Source organism: Apteryx rowi, unplaced genomic scaffold (assembly GCF_003343035.1).
Source record: "Apteryx rowi isolate R43461 unplaced genomic scaffold, aptRow1 scaffold_705, whole genome shotgun sequence".
Taxonomy (NCBI): domain Eukaryota; kingdom Metazoa; phylum Chordata; class Aves; order Apterygiformes; family Apterygidae; genus Apteryx; species Apteryx rowi.
The window spans coordinates 326,140-345,925 of NW_020450989.1; the positions used below are offsets into that span (position 1 = coordinate 326,140).

A 19,786-nucleotide genomic window follows, 5' to 3' on the forward strand; every position below is an offset into this window, starting at 1 on the left:
AAGAACTTGCCAGACCATCTTCAGCATTTCTCTTCCACCTCTCATTAGCACTAAGTCTTGTGCTTTGGAGAATGCTTGGGTAGCTGCTCACAAAAAGCCTTATCCACATTGTCTTCCAGGTTTGATGGTATTAAGCAGACGCCTATGATGGGAGGCTCCATATCCTTGTCACCTGTAAGCATGACCAGCAGTCTTTTAATAGCTCTAACTCCTTCCATGTTATGCATCTCTGACAAAGTCAATGAAACCTTCATGTATGAGGCAACACCTCTTCCTTATTCCCTTTGTCTGCTTTTCCTGCACCCATTAAACTTTYTTCATATTGTCCATTTACTTATGTGTGCCTTATGATTTCTTTTGAGCAGTCATTGCCTCATATGACTCTTACTAAGCAAGTAAAGGTTTCCACATTCTCTTATCTAGTTGAAGGTGGCAGTAGTTCTCTTCTTTTGTCCTGTTCACAGTGACGTGTAACTCTAACCATTTGCTAGTCCTGTAGAGGGTGTCAGTTGGCTCTGCAAATCCCCGTTATCCCTGACCAGCAGATTGACAACAGTRGCATGCTGTTGATCTTCATGCCACACATCAAACAGATGTGGAATGTTCTTGGAGAAATGTCCATCCTGTCTTTTTCAAGACATTTTCTTGACTTAAATTCTTATCTCATTGACAGGGAGTGACTAACCTCACCTTTTTGTAAACATTTTTCAGGAGGATTAGCAATTTCTTGACTACACTGTATGAGCCCAAAGCAGACATCAACATCATGCAGATTGTCTTTATAGTCATTAAATATCTTTCTGCTTACCTCTTTATACTACCTCAAGCATGAGTTTGCTGTTGCAGAAACTGTACTGCTCTTCACTTGAATGTTCACCTCCCTCCATAGTAACTCTTTCTAGAAGAAACCAAAACACTTTGTTCAAACAAGTGGTTTATAGCAGATGCAGTTCTGCAGCTCTTCTTTCCTGGGTATCAGCACCTTCTTGCAAAGATTGTTTTTCCTTCCTCTCACAAGTCCCTGCATGTGATAGGTGAAGTGGATTGAAGTCAGCACAACAGGGCCACCCACCCAGGAAAGCTCCTATTTGTGCTGGCTATTTCATACGCAAGATGGTAAAGGACAAAACAGAGAAAATCCATGAARACACATTCAGGTTTCTTGCATTTTACCACTGCAAACATAATTCTAAAAAATCCACACCTTTACACACAACATAACAACAAATCCTGGTCCTACCACAGCAGTCCTACTTGATCAGCTATGCTCAGCTAGAGGAGTTTGAAGATTTATTCCTTACCGTGAATATCCAGGGTTGTTGGGGGAAGAATAAGGAGCAGGGTGTTCTGTGTCACATRCTGTTGTCACAACCATGCACCCAGTGTTTTAAACAGGGCTTTCTTTGACCTCTGCTTTTCTATTCATATTAAAAAAAACCCAAAAAACTGTTTGTACAAAGATAACCTAAAACATTGAACAATTTTATTGCAGTMTATATTTATGCATTAATTGTTATATTTATTCATTAATAAACATTGCAAATATTGTCGAGTCTGTGGTGCCATTTATTGAAACCTTTCTGTGATACAAAATCATGCTGTGATTTACTGTGAGTAAACTAAACAGACCTTTAAACCAGAGGCAGAACCTTGCCCTTCTGTTTGCTGAAGGATATCTTAGACTAAACTCTCCATCACCCTGACATATCCTTCAAAAAACCACAAGTGGGACAATGTAAACATGCAAATAAATTCTAACAACAGATAAGGAGGCTACGATAATTGCCTTCCTATTTCAAGTTCATCTATTGCTAGTACTGCAACAGTATAATTCACTTTTCCTTTTTTCCTTCCTTCTGCGATTCTTTATTCTTTTTTGGTGCATGAGAATTTTCCTGAATGGTATAATTTTATTTTTAGAAACACCCTTAACAATGGTACATTTTGTTTGATACAGTATGGATATTACCATATATTACACRGCAAGTTTTAAGGAAAATACAACAGACGTTAGTGTGACAGTCAAGAGTACAAACACAAAACAACTGGACAAGTGGAAAACAAGTCATGATCCTGAGAAAGAATTCCCCACTGTGTTGAATGCAAGTGTAATATTAACAGCAGCCAAATCTGCATGTGTCATAGGCGTCTTACCTTATTGACAACTTTCTACTCTGACAAGCTGATGAATAAGATATAGRCATTACTGAGCACACCTGATAGATATCTCAGTGTGAGGCTTTTACTTTTGGTGCTGCAGCTGTCTAACTTCTACTTTCTTTCACAGCAAGATTTCTTCATCCACAACCTTATCTTTAAGTCCGAGCAAGATCATTTTAAGGACATTTGTCCGTTGYTTAAAAAGCAGTACATATTTCTTGTACATAGAAGGTACACAGAGGTAAAGAATTTAAAGTCTGGTGCATGAAAATGTCTTTATTCTTCAGTTCTGAACKTATGTTTTCCAGCTTTTAGGAAGAGCTATTAGGAAGAGCTAGGTCTTACAACTAGAGTATCTGGCTGCAAAAATTGAAGCCCCAAAGCTAATGAATTGCCTTAGTCCCAATTAGAGCAATGTTAGAACTAACAAAAGGCACATAAGAATATGGGACAACATTCTCATACTCATTCTGAGTATTTCYTTTGCAGTTGGAGGTAATCCTCAAAGAGTCAGCAGAGAGGTAATGGAGGAGGGACTGGGACAGAACCGAGGGAAGTGTTTTCTTTCGTGACCTGTAGGARTATGTTAGGCTTTGGAAAAGATTTCTTTCTCTCCTCTTATTATGCCTCCCCCATATAAAATGATTCAATACATAAAATGCTTACCCTGACTGTGGAGACAATTTCTGCCTTTATAAGTTTATGTGGCARTGATGAAGTTAAGGATATACCTATACTGCATTGACTGTGACATGGAAGGGAGATTTGAGGTAACTTTCAGTCTGCTCTTCATCTCCATGATAAATAGAATAAGAAGTAACAGGTGTAAGCTGTTTATGTTTTATGTTATGTATTTATGTTACACAGGAAAGAGTTTTCTATTGGTAGACATAGTTAAGTACAGGAATAGATTACCCAAGAAGGTTGAGGAATTGGAGACTTTTATATACAAYATGACAAAATCCTTTCTAGAGTGATATAGATATACAGAAAATTACCCTAGGGTTGGCAAATGGATTATTTATTCTCTATGTCCTTTCAAGCCCTGTTTTTCAGGTTGTGCTGGGCAGTTAGTTTGCATACTTTCACAGCAAGCCTACAAAAACACACACAGCGCAAGTTGCCATTCTTACCTGGACAGTGGAGTACGTTGCCCTATGCAAACCTCCCTGTTGCTGCGGGTATCTAACCTAACTTCTAAATTCAAGCTTGTGTGTAAATACATCTTACAGCAATCATGACATACAGTAAGGTAATTTGCATGCAGCATGGGAAAACCCCTTCAAATAAATTGTCTCTCCCAAAATGGTCCTGTATTACTTGTATAGAAAAATATGGAGAAGTGAAAGGATGATCCCAAGCCTTATTTTACATGTTTCTGCAGTACATGTGAGGATGACTGCTGGTCTTTGCAGTTTGCCATGATGCCAAGGACATAGGTCAGGACCAAAATGACTAGTGCATTTGCTACTGTACTGAAAGTAATAGTTAAACTGTTAGATGACTTCAGAAAAAGTTAATTTAGGTTAGGGTCATAAGAAAGGAAAAGAGATAAGAGTTCAAAGAAAAGTCAAATGCTCCAACTACAAGTACAAATACRCTCTGCAAGAGGACATAAGTGAAAAGCATCAAGAGCTCCATAAATCAGAATAAAATTGAAAGGACTGTGCCCACACAAGGGATAAAAACCAAGACTGTGTAGCTGCTTATCAAGGATATCCACATTAGCTTTAATCTGTTGAAACTCTTCATAATCATTACTGGAGCACAGTTCACCTGGACTTTTTTTACTATCTGTGAGGAAGCTGTTCTCAACCACTTGYTTACCTGAGCATCCTACACCCCCCACTGCTAATATAATAAAAAAAGAAACCTCTTTTTCACCAGTACTGTCCTCTGCTTCATCAGTGGTAGCATATACACCTCACCACTTCTGTGGGCTATAGTGGAGATTATAGTAGATTTCTGTTGGAGTTCTTTGCTATACTGATTTCTGGACCCAAAACATCTTTCTTCAGTTGAACCGGTAGATTTTAGTGATGGGCAATACCATTTTGAAGGGTTCATGATAAAATTACCAATGGACTGAAATTATATCACTAGCTATTACAGTAAAATGTAATTTTACATTAGGAGAAGAAAGAAGGTTTGAGGAGGGAATGGGCATCTGCACAAAAGTAAGCAGATATCTCCCTCTCTGTCCCCTTCTAACTCAACTTCACACCCCTCAGTGAGTTCAGAGGATGGGACTGGACTAATATCACAAATATTAGTGTTGTTACTGTAATATGGCTCCACAATCRAAAGAGCACATGCTACTGCTGCTTTTGCATTTCTGTGCAAGCTGTTATCCTGCTCCACTTTCACTGGCTTTTAGATATTAATTGAGCACTTGCTTTGCTACCTTGTCCATTTGAGGTGTTGCACTTTGATTAAATCTTACACATTAGTCTCCTAGCAGCTTTTGGCCCCAAAGGCTAAGCTGAAATACTTATTTGAAGAGCAGCTCTGTTGAATTAAGAGGTCCTTCCATGAAAAAGTTGAGRAGAAGGGTATGCTATTTGAAACTGTTATTTCACTTCTTTTTAATAACTTAAAGTTATAAAATGGTATCATTATTTCAAATCTTCTTAGAGGGGATAATCATTCATAAAGTAATACTACAAATTTTATGGCATTCTGCTGGATTAGGTCTACAAAACTCTTCCTTTAAAAAATGATGACGAAATTAATTACAGAAAAAGCAGTTCCTTCTGAAGTTGTTTACGAGACAACTCATAAAGCTCAGATACTCACAGCACAGATCTCATTCTGGTAAATTCGATTCATTATTATTATTTTTTTAAAACCTACAGAAAATCTATTACTTCTTGCATTCATAAAACGTATCAAATTTTATGATGAAGGATAAAAACACTTAAAAACTTGCCACAGATTGAGGTGAATATTTCAAAGGAAAGGTTAAATCATTCCTACATTTAAAAAACACTTCTGTGGCTTTTATCATCAAAACAACCTGTAAATGGTTCTAACTCTTAGACCAGTAAATAGTCCTGATAGAAGGTGGAGTGTTTGCCAATATTGAGACTCCTGAGTGCATTTGGGAACATTAACATCTGTGTTCATCCTTAATTGGATGCAAGCTTGGAGGTAAATTTTCAAAGTGTTGTATTTGAGCTGAAAATCAGTGCTTATCTTTCTCCATTCATGAATGTATATTTTGKTTTTTTGTGCTGAGTAAAGCACTTCATTTGAAATCTGAAGCAYGTCTAATAGTCCCTTCATTTTCATTCCAGACACTGGATATTATTTTTGCCGCTGGGGAAGTTGCTTTTACTGGCATCGCAGATATGCTAATAAGATGGAGTCAGATTTCAGGCTTCACAAAAATGGTATCTTGTGCAAAAGGAGTCACTGTCTAAGATCATGACTTGTGCAATGTGCCATGCCAGTGGAGTCCTCATGTAGAGAATAGGGAATGTGCTAGGGACAGACTTCCTGCATGCTCTGAAATACAGGAACAAAGCTGAAACCAGGCAGTAGATGACCTAAATAGAGCAACAGAACAACACAACTCAAGAAGTTTTAAAATAATATAAAATAAGTTTTTCCCCCCCCAGTTATTCAGCCTTTGGGATTTTAAAGATGCTCTATGCAATTGTTAACATCAGTGATTTTTATAAATATATAAAAATATTTTTAGAAAGAAAGAAAGAAAGAAAGAGAAAGAAAGAAAGAAAGCAAGAAAGAAAGTCTGTGATTCTTTTATAATCCTGACTGTAAAGAAAGAAAGAGAAAGAAAGAAAGAAAGAAAGAAAGAAAGAAAAAGAAAGAAAGAAAGAAAGAAAGAAAGAAAGAAAGAAAGAAAGTCTGTGATTCTTTTATAATCCTGACTGTAAGACCTGGGGTTTTACAAGAACTTAAATATCATGTTCATGACAAAACAGCAGTCTGCAATGCTGTAGCGAGATATGTGTATTTTTAGTAGAGTTGAGTAAAATTTTTAAAATGTCAGATTGTCCAAGGAAATCCATTACCAAACCGATGGGAGGGGAATTACCCTGAGATGTTTATGACATTAAGGTTTTAGTATCTTCCATTAGCAAGCAGAGAGGTTAAGAGAAGGGGATTAAAATGCTGCGTGCAGAACAATGTCACACAAGTCCGCAGTGCTCCAGCCACCAACAACCAAGGAGTAGAAGCAACATACTACACCTGCATGATGCTCTGCCCAGCTCCATCAGTCCTGTCTGCAGAGAGGATTTATTGATATCTCTGCTTGAGCAGTGTCAGCCCATTYGCAATTATCTTGCAGTGCTTGTGCCTTGCTCCGTTATGCAGTATAGACACAGTCTACAGCACGACCCTGCTAGTCCTCCTCCCAGCACTGAGAGTGCCTGCTCTCAAGGTTACCGCCTTTCAGACATGAGTAACGTCACCCTGGGGTCAGTAAAACACTGAGTCCAACTTTTTTCTTTCCAGAGCTCAGTGGGATTCACTGTGATGCAGAGATGTGCCTAAAAACAGCCTTTCAGAACCTGTGATTTGTTAACATTGTTTCAGTTACCTGAAGTGGAGGACGAAGAACATATTATGTGAGCAAAAGGTGCCAATYACAAGCAAGTGTAAGAAAACAGAAAACACTGAACACTTCCAGAGGTATTACCAGTGCTTTACCAAACTCCACTCAGAGTCACAGGTGTGGGTTTGCTCTCAGGCTCCTAAYGCTATTTTCAAAAAAAAAAATCTCCTTTCCTATTCTTTTGAAAGGTTAATGTTGTCTCTCTTTTGTTTATCCCTGCAGTGATGGCTGGGCAGACCGGTATGATGTGACAGACGGGTATCAGCGTGAAGCTGTCGGTGGAATAACGATCAAGCTCCAGTCTCCTGATGTGAAATGGTTTGATGATTATTACCTACAGCTTCGGCCAGAAACCAATCACCGAAATCCATGGTTTCAGGAATTTTGGCAGCACAGGTTCCAGTGCCGACTGGAAGGGTTTCCTCAGGAGAATCCTAAATACAACAAGACTTGCACGAGTAAGTGCGTTCATTACTTCTGCTCTACAAATCCATGTGACTGAAAGTCTGATAAACAGCTAAAGCAGGCTGGCCTGGTGCGACAGTGAGTGGTCTGGAGCTGCCATCCTGGTTCTTCCCACAAGAGAAGGACTAGTCAAAGAGTGAGGGAAGTCAGACCTCAACAGCCAAGGTCCAGTGCTCTGACACTGCCCTCAAGCAAAAGTTGCATTAGTCAAAATTAAAWTTTTCAAAATTGACAACAGCCACAATTTTGAGAGTATTTAGATCTCTAAAGAAACAAATAGATAGTTCCTTAGTGCCTAACTCATTCCTATATGTCAAAACCTTCAGGCTACGCTACCTCCCTAGGCATCTAAATAATTTTTAAAATCTTGTCCTCCAAGATTCAGTGCTACTTTTCCGAAACAGGAGTAATAATATTGCTTTACCTTGCAGGAATAATGAGAGAATTAATATACTAAAAGTTATCAAAAGTTCATATGGTCAAGTGAAGAAGATTATTTGTATGTTTCATATAGAAGGCTAGGTGGCTTAAAAGATGTCCTTAACTAAGTTTTCTTTCAGACATGAGTCATTTCAGGAAATGCCGTTTTGACTAAGRTGATATTTTGCATGAAATTATACTGATTTTAGCAAAAACTGCCACAACATTTTGTCATTTTTCCAAAAGAGTGGCAAAAATATTTTTATTCCAAAAAGATGTGATTTTTTTCCATTTTTTTATTTCTTATATTGATTACTCTTTATATCATGACATGCCAGCAGTGCTACGACAATACCCTTTTTATTGTTATCTTATCTTTAAAATCATGAGGGGCAACAGCTTTCGAGTTCTGACTGAAATACCCTCCGTCCTTTATTTGTTAGAAGTAAGTCTCTGTGCTGCAATGGAAGTATTAGATATTCTCTGCAAAATTGGTACGGATGCAGTGGATCCTTCATCGTTGTCTTGTGGCAGAGAGAAAACAGGCGCGAGGCCTTACAAACAGACATACAGTGACTCTTTTGTAGGTARTGAATCTCACTGCATGTGAAACAGAATTTCTCCATGCCTGTGCAGATGTATGAATGCTGTCAAGGCTCTCCTGTGCCGTTGAGATGATAGCAACTTATTGCAAAAAAACAGCTATGTTGAAAGGAATTTTTTATCCTAGGCCCTTCTCACTTACCTATTATTCGACTTTTTAAAAGACATTTAAATTAATGGAAAAAATAAGGAAGCAAAAGAGAAGACCTAATGGTCAGGTGTTCTGGTGGTAAGTGGGAGATGTAGCTTTGAAGCTATGAAGCGCAGTGCTGGGCATAAGTCGGACCACAGCTCGAAGCACCAAGAGACCTTCCCTCCTAAAAACATGAATACCTTCCACACAYCCGAGAGGCCAGGAAAAGGTTTTAAGAGCTAAAGCCACAGATTTGCACATCACAAAATCCCACCTAAGTCCCACTTTAGGTTCCTAAGTCTTTCTCCAGTTTTATACAAGGTCTCAGAAGAAGTTTGTGGCTGAGCTGGAAATTGAATCTAGGAATCCCAAAATCTCAGGGTACACTTTAAACATTCAACATATTTTTCCTATCTTATCCTTCCAATATGCCTTGACACAGATTTTATTTGCTCTATTGACAGGTACTGTGTATGGGGCAGTAAACTTCATTGATTTCCCCGCAATGCTGTAGATCTCTTTCCTGAGATGTCAGTACAGTGGGCATGACTAGATACAACCTAATAAAGACCTATTTTCTATCAGTGTGCTGCATTAGCAATGACATTTCAACTAGATTTGTCTGTGTATCTTTTTTACTTACTTTTTATCAACACTGGAGGAATCTAATTTCAGTTTTATGTGAAAGGTTGGGAACGGTGAAATGTGGGTGCCTACAGAGCCTTTTATAGTGCCTAAAATACAATTCACTGTGGCACAAAATTCATCTYGGGGATGCAGGGAGATGTTATTTTAAATGCTGTCTCCCATTCATGGAGATGAGACAACTTAATCATAAAGCTTGAATAGCTCATTTTGCATAGCACTCATTGATAGAACATTTACCACAAAGAGATCCTGAATGAACAGCAGCTCAAATAGGTTCCTAAAAGTTAGGAATTTCAAATAAACAAGGAAATGTGTAAGAATTGCAATCTGTTGATTTGCAATTCATGAACAGTGAAAAGGGCTAATTTTACAAATGCATTGTTCGAATTATTTTTTCCTTCAGCTTTAATATCTTATTCAGTGCTAGGACATGATTGTTATAGCAAAAGAACAAAAAGCAGACTATAATAGCTTTAATTCTTTATTGTTGGGGGGATGGGATGGGACGGGATGGGACAATTAATTAAGTTGTGGAGAGTTCCCTAAGTTAAGGCCACTACTCAGCAGGCATCAGTGAGTCTTCCCATTAAAACTGCCCATTCAATCATGTTTTCAAACAGAATGTTCTTAGTCATAACATTACTCAGTTTTATAGTTTTGATTTTGATCTAGCTTCTCTGTCAAAATTCATAAAAATGGAATTCAGTGGTTGATCAAAAGATGACATGCAGATTTCTTTCATGACATCTATTTGTGTCATAAGTGCTAAGAAACCTATGCTTTTTTTGCCTGTAATAGCCCCAAGACAAGGGTGTCTGATAAACTGAAGAACCATTGAAGTTGGTAATGTACAGCCTGGCAGCTTTGTGGGCTGCAGGAATTTGTGGGAATGCAAATATATTCTCAGAGAATTGCTCTCAGGAGTGAGAAGTTCTGATGTTGGGAGTTTGAGCTCAAAATTAAGGTGAATTTTTTAAACTGTCATGGTGGCTTCTGTTTCTTACTTTGTTTCCTRTGTTCACTGTGACTTTGAAAATCATACTTTAATATTGGTTCCTGAATTCACATTTTGTTCCCTAACTTTAAGCACTCCAAGCTTTGCGTCTTAAACTCCCTTCAGTTCAGACTCCCCAACTGTAAAAACGATGCCTACCCTCTATGGCCACAAGCATTTTGTACGTTGTTCCGAGAGCCTCTGCATGACGGCAACTATATTAGCATTCTTTCAGAGTTATCCTGATAAGAAAATAGGTCTGTGCCCTTTGGTTTATCCGACTACACACTTCCTATTCTCCAGCAGCTCTGTATAAAAAGTTAAAGGAGTTTCTCAGGATTCCAGTTAAAGAGACSGAGAAATGCTGGAGACAAGTGAAAACCCATTTACCCACCAAAAGGCCAAGCATTCATCACCTCTTAAGATAATGATAAAAAGACAGAAAGCTGATTGGTGTCGGTAGATGACATCATTATTGAATGAAGTTGTCTACCTAGAAAGCAATAATCATCATTTTAGTGGAAAAGATCGACTTATACTCCACAACCTGGAGGAAAAAAATAAACAATGATTAATAATATAAACAACTATTTCGAACAATAAGAAAATAAGCACAAGAGACAGGGCTGAAATCTGACTAAATAAATGACTTCACCTAACCTCCAGATATAAATTTAGCTATATATAAGTATATTTGTGTTTAGTTAGCAGATCCCTACCCAGTAAGATGGTGGGCTACATTGTCTCTGCAGACAGAAAATACATTAATTCATAAGTCAATGAAGCCAGCTTTAGCGACTTTATTTTCATTTTTAAATATAAGCTATCCATAGAGAGTGACAAACAGGATACTATGAAATGAAAAGATAATTTACTGAGATATGCAAAACAAAACTGTGAAAGCAACTAAACAGAGAATCTGAAAAACAATCCAAAATGATTTTTTCTCCACTCATTTCTATCAACTTCTAATRAGTCTCCATCCCTTCACATACACTTGGTTCGTGCTGAGGTGAAAATTTTAGCATCAAGCCCACTTTTCATTTGCAGATTTGAACATACTTACTTAATCCAAATGGGTGTCACTGCTGTTGCTAAGTACATTGATTTTCTGCCCAGCTGGAGCACTGGAGAAAGTGAGAAGTTTGCAGGCTTATCTGACTTGATTTTCAATGTAATCAGTTCCATGTCACTGGAGAGCTGATATAAGCCACCTCTGAACACCAAGAGTCAGAGCAAAGGATTTAAAATTTATCTTTAACAGGAGACATGTACTGGCCTTAGAACACCAGGGTTTTTACAAGAATTGGATTTGGCTTCCCCTCTGGCACCAGTCAGATTTTTTGTATTAACTAAGGCCACGATTCAGTAAAGTTCACAAATAGGTGTGCAACTTGAACCAGATGAGTAACTCCACTGAACAGCCTTCCGCAGGTCATAAAAGGCTAATCCAATCCCTTGGCATTGATTGTCTTTGGACCTTTAAAGACTAGGTGTATATGTGCTTGCTTTCTCACAGACAAGTGCCCTCATCAGAGCTCAAATTCCTAGTACCTTTTTCTCCTAGTGACAGTGCTTTACAAATGCATCCTAACACAGTGCAGAAACAAAACCCATCACAAGCCAAGTATGTTGGGAAACTCTGGCTTGACTGACCTTAGTGGGAAAAATTTATTTATTACTTTTGCATATTACATATTTACCTATTTATTACTTTTACCAGTCTGTTAAATTAATCCTTTTGCCTCCACTTCTAAAGTATCCTATTTTTCCCATGGTGCCTTAAAAGCCAGAGGCACAATTGGAACAACATTTTTTTAAGTGTTATATAAAATCAGAGCAAAAAGAGCATACATATCCCAAGTATAAATGATCTAAGCGTAAGAGAGAAAGAAAAAATAGAAGCTGATGAAGCAGTGAAACATCTTAGTTTAACTGGCAGGGGTTACAGGCCTCTAAAAGCTGGTGGTTTCATGTAAAGGTACAAGGGGAACAAGAATCTGAAGGAAGGTGATGGGACACTTCTGTAGATGTTTACACGGGGTCCTGACATTAAATAGCATGGTTCAAAGCAGCGAGGGATAAAATGTGGCGGGGAACGATGGAGGCTGGATTAATTACGGAGAGAGAGCAGCAACAGGCAGGACCCGGGGGCACTGAAAGTGAGACGAACAACCTGTGTCTGACAGGCTTGGGACAGAGGATCCAGTGGCCGGGTTTATAGGGAAGAAGAACATATTCAAAGTGATGAATAGGGAAAACAAGATTTGCAGCAGCGCTCTGAACATGTCTTAGCAGGACGCAGAAAGCAATTCGTCTATTCATGATTTAACCACGTAGCTTCTCAGAGTTAAAAAAACCCACTTTTTTCAGGTGTGTACAAACTGCCATAGAAGAAAGGTGACCAATAATTCACCAGGCCATTAGGAATAGGATCAAAAGTGAAAGATTTTATTAGCAGAAAGGGAGATTTAGGGAGATTTAGGATAAATATGAGAAACRTTTTGTTGCTAAAAATACAGAAAGGCATATAAAATGTAAATGCAAAACTTATCTACCTGTTTGCTGAATCTCATCCAGCTCCAGCTACTTTTAATGAGGACAAAAGGACCCACAGAGAATCCTGGATTTTCATCCGAACAGAAATTCGGTTTAACAAATGGCYCTTTGGGGTTTCCAGATAGAATTTAGAAATAAAGCATAACTGTCTAATCTTTGCACTGCAACATGCTGATAATTATTTGTTGGTTAAATCTAAACTCAGATGCCAAAGTGGGTTTAATCAGACCCCAAACAATAAAAATTAAGTGTTGTAATACTTGTCAGAATGGACAGCTTATTTTCTGTATTTCAAGGGAAGTGTCACAGTTAAACCTCATATTCCCCAAACATGTCGCATATTTATCTTTAGATTGCAACTGAAAACAAATTAAAAAAAAAATCAAAGTTCATTTGTATTTTCTACATAATGAATTAAAGGGCATTTTAATTCTCCTGAATACATCCTTCATGTCACTCAGTTTAGTACTTAGCCATATATTGTTTCTCATATCAGGCTGAAGGATGGTCTAGCCCTCATTTTTATAGCCTACATTTCAGATATGAAGCTCAGACACAGTTTTTCACTGCCCTTACAGTAATGCTTGTCCAGGTTCAGAAATTTCCAAAGATAGATCAGCTATAAAGCAGAGATCCAGACCTGGATTTTCTAGAAACCTGACATAATCTAATCCAGGAGCCTATACAGACACGTCACTATTTTTTGACTCACTCAGAGAAAGAAGCAGAATGACAATGAGGACTGTTATATGCTCTGTTATAACTAATTTGAAAGATTTTTTGATATACATTGATCCTGATTTTAACACTTCAGTAACTCAGACCCTTGAATAAATTGTCTTTTCACTGCTATTATTAATTCCTCAAACTCCCCTGAAATCTGACTACAGAGATATGTCTATTTTTCTTCCACTTTATGCCCCCTGCCTTCCTCCTTCCATATATTAGGATCCTTTGATGATATGCCATTCTACTATGATTTTATCCTTTAAATTATCATTCTCTTGCTCCCGCCTTTTTGAACCTTGAAAACTACCTACAAAATATTAATACCATTGTACAGGTAGACCATGTCTCTCTAGCTTTAAGAATAAATGTAAATTATAATTAAATGTATTCAGACTATATAATGTTTCTTATTAGGCTGATAAATTGGTGCAATTTCTTTCATTTTTTTCTTTCAGCAGTTCAACTTCCCACATAGATTCAAATGCTTTATACAAATATGTTTACAAGTGCAGAAAGTTTCATGCCAGCATTTAATGTGCTCTTTCATCCATAACAGTTGTGTAATTTATGATCAAACAAACTGAATTCTGTAGAAGGTGAAAGAATAATAATGCTTCTAAGAAAATGGTGGGATGAGATGGATATTTATTTACTTACCTTCTGACCATCACTGTGACTCTTTTCATTGATTTTATTGAACTTGACAGTAGAAGTCTGACTTCCGTTGGTATGTAGGCACCCAAAGGTGCAGGTAGACCTCTAGACAGATTTGTAAACTCTCTGGAGTTGCCTATCTCATGTACGCTTAAATAGAAGTAAGACAGCAAAGTCAACTAGGAACTTTAAAAAAATGTTGAGAGTCCTCTCTGTATTTTTTGGGCAGTCCTTCCCAAATGTAGCATGTTACTGATAATCATCACATAAAGTGGAATGCCACTAGCATTGGCTTTCAGTTGCAAAGAGTGAAACTTAGAATTGGTCCAAAACATTTGGTGAGTAGTTTGCAATGGAGGATATTTGCTTGTCAGACTTGAAGTGTTTCACAGGAGCATGTTGATTCATGACACTTTGAAAGAAAAGCATTGAAATGAGTCATTTTTTACTTTCTCATTTCAATAACATGGAAGTGTTTTGTTTCAAGTTTGTAATTTGCTTTTACATTGTTTCAGTGTTATGTTTGTGCCTCAGCATCAAAATGACATTCTCCAGTGTTGCCAAATCTCTTTTTCCTCAGAATTTCTTTTTCAGAAAAGATAAAATCTAATGTTGAGTTTTTGTATTCATTCTGAATGGAAAAAGGACATTTGAACTAGTTGAAATTTCCCACAGAACAGAAAATATCTTTGTTCCACAGTCCAAGAGCCTGTAAGAAATTAAATTAGTAAGATAAATAAATAAATGATGACATTTGATTTTATCAGAAAAAAATACACTTGGAACCTTACAAATAACAGAGAAGTGAATGTTATTTTTTCTTTCACACTGCTTTAATAGCAAGTTCTGATGACAGATTTTGGAAAAGGTTTAAAAAACCCACCTCTTTTTCTATCTCTTTAAACAATAGGGCTTAATAATTAGGTGTGCCATGACTTCTAAACCATATGCTTTACTCTGGTTCTTATGTACAGCCTTTCTTTCATTTTATAAGATTCCAATCATTTTTTCTCCAAACAGCAATGAGCATTTTCGGGATGTCTAATTTAGCGCCATGCCATCCAGCACTGCAGCTCTATGCAAGGTTACTAACGTGTTCCCGGGGAGCACAGTTATGATAGCATGGACCCACGGCAGATCTAAAAAGTCCCATCTTTTAGTAATGTTTCCATGGACGCATGGCTACGGAGCCAGCCTGCTCAGAAACGGGTCAGGAGCATCCCTGCATCGCGTTATGCAGCAGACAGGCCCTGCTCTCCTCATTGCTTTGGAGATATTCGCTAATTCAAAGGAAAAAATAAATTTAAAAAAGGGCTTGAACTGCAACTGCTGCTAGCAAAAAGTGGATGTCGTACTTACCTGGTTGTTGATTCAGTTCTCATCTCTGTCAGTTCAGTGTCCCTCAAAACAAAACAAGCACAAAGAATTGGCGAAATCTTTAATGATGTGTACATGGCAACGAATTTATGAATTAGTCATGGGGAAACATTACAGGATAGCTGGGGACTCCAGGTTGTAGTTCTGGCTTCCTCTGTGATGTCCTTTATGACTTTGTCATAAACAACATTTTGATCATTGAGAAATTTCAAAATAAAAGGATGAAACACAATCCATTTTCCTTTATCTTAATGTTAAATTCATTGTAATTCCAACACACCCCTCAGCACTTTGGGGGGAAAAAATCCCCCATTTTTTCTCTCATATCCTTCTCTTGCTTCTCCTCATAGAATGAGATAAGGAGACTGCCTGGGATTTGAAGCTTTCTCACTCTTCCCTTTATTCTTTTGTCCATTTTTTAAACTTCAAAGTACTGTTAGCTATGGAAGAGTTAGAAAGCAGAACAAGGCGTATTGAACCATGGTAATTTTGCCACTCTGTAACATCCCCTCAATTGAGGAGGCTTTGTAATGTTAACAGCTGGCAAACAGAAGAATAGATAAAATTGTATTCCATCTTCCTTGGGGATAAAAAGTAGAAAAAGGAGAGGAACAAAAGGATTTACATCAAAAAAATGAAAAATAATGAATTTTGTAAATAATGTTTTCCAAAAATTTTATTTGCATCCTAACTACTGGAAGCAACAGTGACATTTCAGAATTTCCCTCAAGATTTTGGCTTTTTTAGTTGGTTTTGGGGGAGATTTTTTCTTCTTTTTTTTCTCTTTTTTTTGTTTGTTTTGGGTCACCTTTTTGCTTTCTACCAGCCCTGTTCTTGGCTGGGGCCAGCAGTTCCTCCGGCTGCGCTCTGCGTGGCATGTCCGGCTGAGAGCGCGGTGCCGTGCCCACGAGGTGGAGCCACAGCCCGGCGCAGCAATCCACGCTCCGGGACGAAAGCCGGGAAGAAAGGAGCCTGGGTGGGAGGCGGAAATGTTGGAACAGGACAAATGCTCGGCGGTTCCCACGCAGAGAACTGCCTTCCACTGGGACTATGAGTGCCCTTAAGTGCTTTCTTGGATCTGGGCCCAAAAGTACACTAATTGTTTTTAAATAGAGCCAAGAAACGAACCATTGCCAGTTGCAATTACTTTTGTGGTGAAAGAACATGTTATTTTCCATCATCTACATACTTGTGTTTTGGAGAAGTGACAACAGAAAAGAACAAATCTGGATAAGGAGTTTAGTCCTGGGGAGTGTCTGCAGGGTTAAACGGGGGTTCAAGGCTGCTTTCGGGACAACCTTGTCCACCTCCCCGGCTGGTGCTAGCAAGCTGTCTCAGCTCACGCTCCCTAGCTGTGGAGGGGGCACTCCTGAGCTCCGCTTTGCACGGCCCCAAGTCTTTTTTTATGAGGCCCTGCTGAGCAGCACAGTGTATGATTGTCCTACGTAGCCCACATTTATCCTCTGCAGTGTTATTGCTGAAATTTCGTAAGCCAGTTACTACTGGCAGCGTAGGCAGAAAGGGTGCAGGTTATGATGCTCTGAGTTTATACTATTTTCAGAACTGTCCTTCAGCTTTGGTGTAGTCACAGTCCTATAATAAGCTGGGGAACATACGCATAAATCCAGGCATACAGAATGTATGTAAGCACGAGAAACCATGGATATTAACCACCTATTCCAGTAGTAGGAGAATCTTAAGCTGATGTTTAATGCAATAAGCCATTTTGCAAAGGCTTATCTGAATCCTGCATAAGATTTGATTATACGTATACATAATACATATTTTAGCTTTAAAATATATATTTTATTTATTTGTATGTATTAGACATTATAATGTATTATATATTATAAGAAGTGTTACATGTTATATACTATATATTACAGATTCCTAAAATGATCTGCAGAGTAACTATTTACATATTTATTATTTTTTCTGTGAAATCCAGGATAATTTTATTTTCATTTTGGAGATAGTCCAATAGCACCTGGAGGCTCCAGCCAATAACATGCTCATTGCACGATGCACAGGAAAAGCAGGAAGATAATGAAAAGTCATCCTCTTTCTTAGGAATATTTAGTCTAAAGAGAAATGTCAGATAAAAGGTAGGAGAAAAGAAATATTATTAGATGGGAAACTGAAGCACTGATGAGTTATTTGATTTATCCAATAAGGCACAGAATTTGCCTGTGTAATATTTTGTAGACAGAAATGCCTATGCAGCTTCAAATCCAGAACTGCCTCATGATCTGACAGGAGAACGTTAGGATAAGCCCTTATTTGCTTACCAAAATTGCTTGGGCGTGAAAGACTAAGGAATAAACAGGACAGAATTCAGAGATGTACTCAGGTGTTCTAACTATGGAGATTACCTCATTTCTCCTCAAGTTTTGAGTTCATATTTTAACCTGAAGGCAGCGAATTCTGCAATATTTGATCTTTTCTGGTTTCAAATATTGCATACCTTTCCTCATTCTGATTAAGTGTGATTTGATTCACCCTGCTTTCTTCCATTGCCTGATACATCCTAACTGCAGGAGGCAGAATTATTTATTTCTGCATTAGTTAGCATGACAGAGCTTTAATATTTATTGTTCCGAGGTACTGCAATACAGATTACTTTCTGTAATCATTTGGCCATAGTCACCAGATTCAGCACAGATTCCTAAATAGTTTGGCATTATTCCAAACAACATTTGTGGGAAAATAAGCTACGTACCAGAACAAAATCTCTCAAGCCTACCACAGAACAGGTACTTAAGCCTGTCAAAATTGCAATAAGCATCCGCTGGAGACCTACGAAATGCAGCATTGTACCTGGCCAACGCACGTTGCTGCCTGCGTACGTCCAACTCCTGCCACCTGCAGCAAATTGGGAGTGATGCTGAGTCTGTGCCTGTTAGCAAACCCTGGGGACAGGTGGAGATTTGCATCCAGGCTGGCTCCATCCTGGCCCCATGGCTTGAATGCCCATTTCACAAGTACATTAGGGGCTTTCCTGGAGTTCATCATCCAGTTTAGTTTCTGCCAAAAGGAAACTGGTTAGCTGCTCTGAGACTGTCGCGATGCAAACCAAAGCACAGCAAAGAGGAACATCTCCGAGATTCACTTCGAAAGCCCACTCCTGACCTGAACTGAAACRCTCATCTGATCATGTCCTGCCTATCCCTACATGCCAACATTAAATGGTATCTCATTGGCTCTTTCTAACCCTCAGGAAAGCAAAATATCTTTATTTTCTTCTTTGCAAAGTCTTCTCCTATGGGAAGGTGCAAGGCAGAGAAAAACAGATCTCTTATGGAAACAGTTTTTGAATTTAATATAAAATATGATTCTACTATGTATATTATAAGCAAGCACATGGGTTGCAGTGTGTAGATATTTATTTATCCTCTGCCTAGTAATTCTGTAGGAACTTATCAATTTCTATTAGAACTTTACATTATTCTTCATTAAAAGTTTAAACTACAAAGTCAATTCTATTGAACGTTATTGGCTTCAGCATTATTAAAGTCATCATTGCCRCTTGTCAATCTCATGACAACCCTATGGGTTTGAGTTCCAGAGAGGATAGTAGGAACTAATACTTAAGCGAACTAGGTGTTGAAGGCTGCCTAACTCATACTTGCTGTAGAGCTAGATTTAAAATATTTTTACATTTTTTCTGAATCAGAGACTAGCTCCTAATTTGTATATTCAGCCTTCGCTTAAGACTACTGATAGGATTGCTGAGGTAAATATGATTATTTATATGTTTCAAGCCTAACATGCTTAAGAACTTTGCAAAACTGGGTTTGAAAAACACTTTCAGGCAGACCAAAAGATTTATCTTTAAATACTGGAATTTTAAAGACACCACTGTGGTACATTAAAGAGCAAAAAAATTCTTTCACCTCATTTTTTTGAGATGTTCCTTTTAATTACAGAGTCTTGAGGTACTGTTGACTGATAGTCAGATTTGGCAGGTCAGATTTGTGCCTACAGAGCAAAGTGAACCAGTCAGTTAGCATCTCAGGGTAGTATTTTCTCCCGCTACAGAAAGTTTATTAAAATTCTCGCAGCAGCTAATTCCCTCACAACTCCATTGACAATTGCTAGCARCTTCTGTGAAGAGCTAAGCAGCCTCATTACAAATTATCAGGTGCACTGAAGAAGATTGAATGTTTAAAGAAAGTCAAAATAATAATTCTATAAATATGAAGCACAAAGCCCAGGGGAGAGTGTTCCTGTAAGAATTAAGTTATTAAATTTTTAAGCAATCATATGCAATAAAACAGCTGAAATTATTGTTTCATAATAAATACTATTGCTGATGCAAATCTGATTCATTCTAATGGCTACTATAATTAACTGCACGGTTTGTGAGCAGTTAATTTTGAGGATGAATAATTGGTTAAAGTTGTGTGTATTGCAACATAATATGCTTGTTCAATTTTCCACTAAATTTCAATTAATATTGGTT

General features: G+C 37.9%; 1 protein-coding gene across 1 annotated transcript in view; it reads left to right on the forward strand.

Moving 5' to 3' along the window:
* GRM5 (glutamate metabotropic receptor 5) overlaps positions 1-19,786 on the forward strand; it is a 162,919-nt gene that overhangs the window by 94,202 nt on the left and 48,931 nt on the right. The window contains exon 3 of the mRNA XM_026087147.1: positions 6,965-7,200. Within this exon, the coding sequence (XP_025942932.1) occupies positions 6,965-7,200 (236 nt within the window). The remainder of the gene's footprint in view (positions 1-6,964; positions 7,201-19,786) is intronic.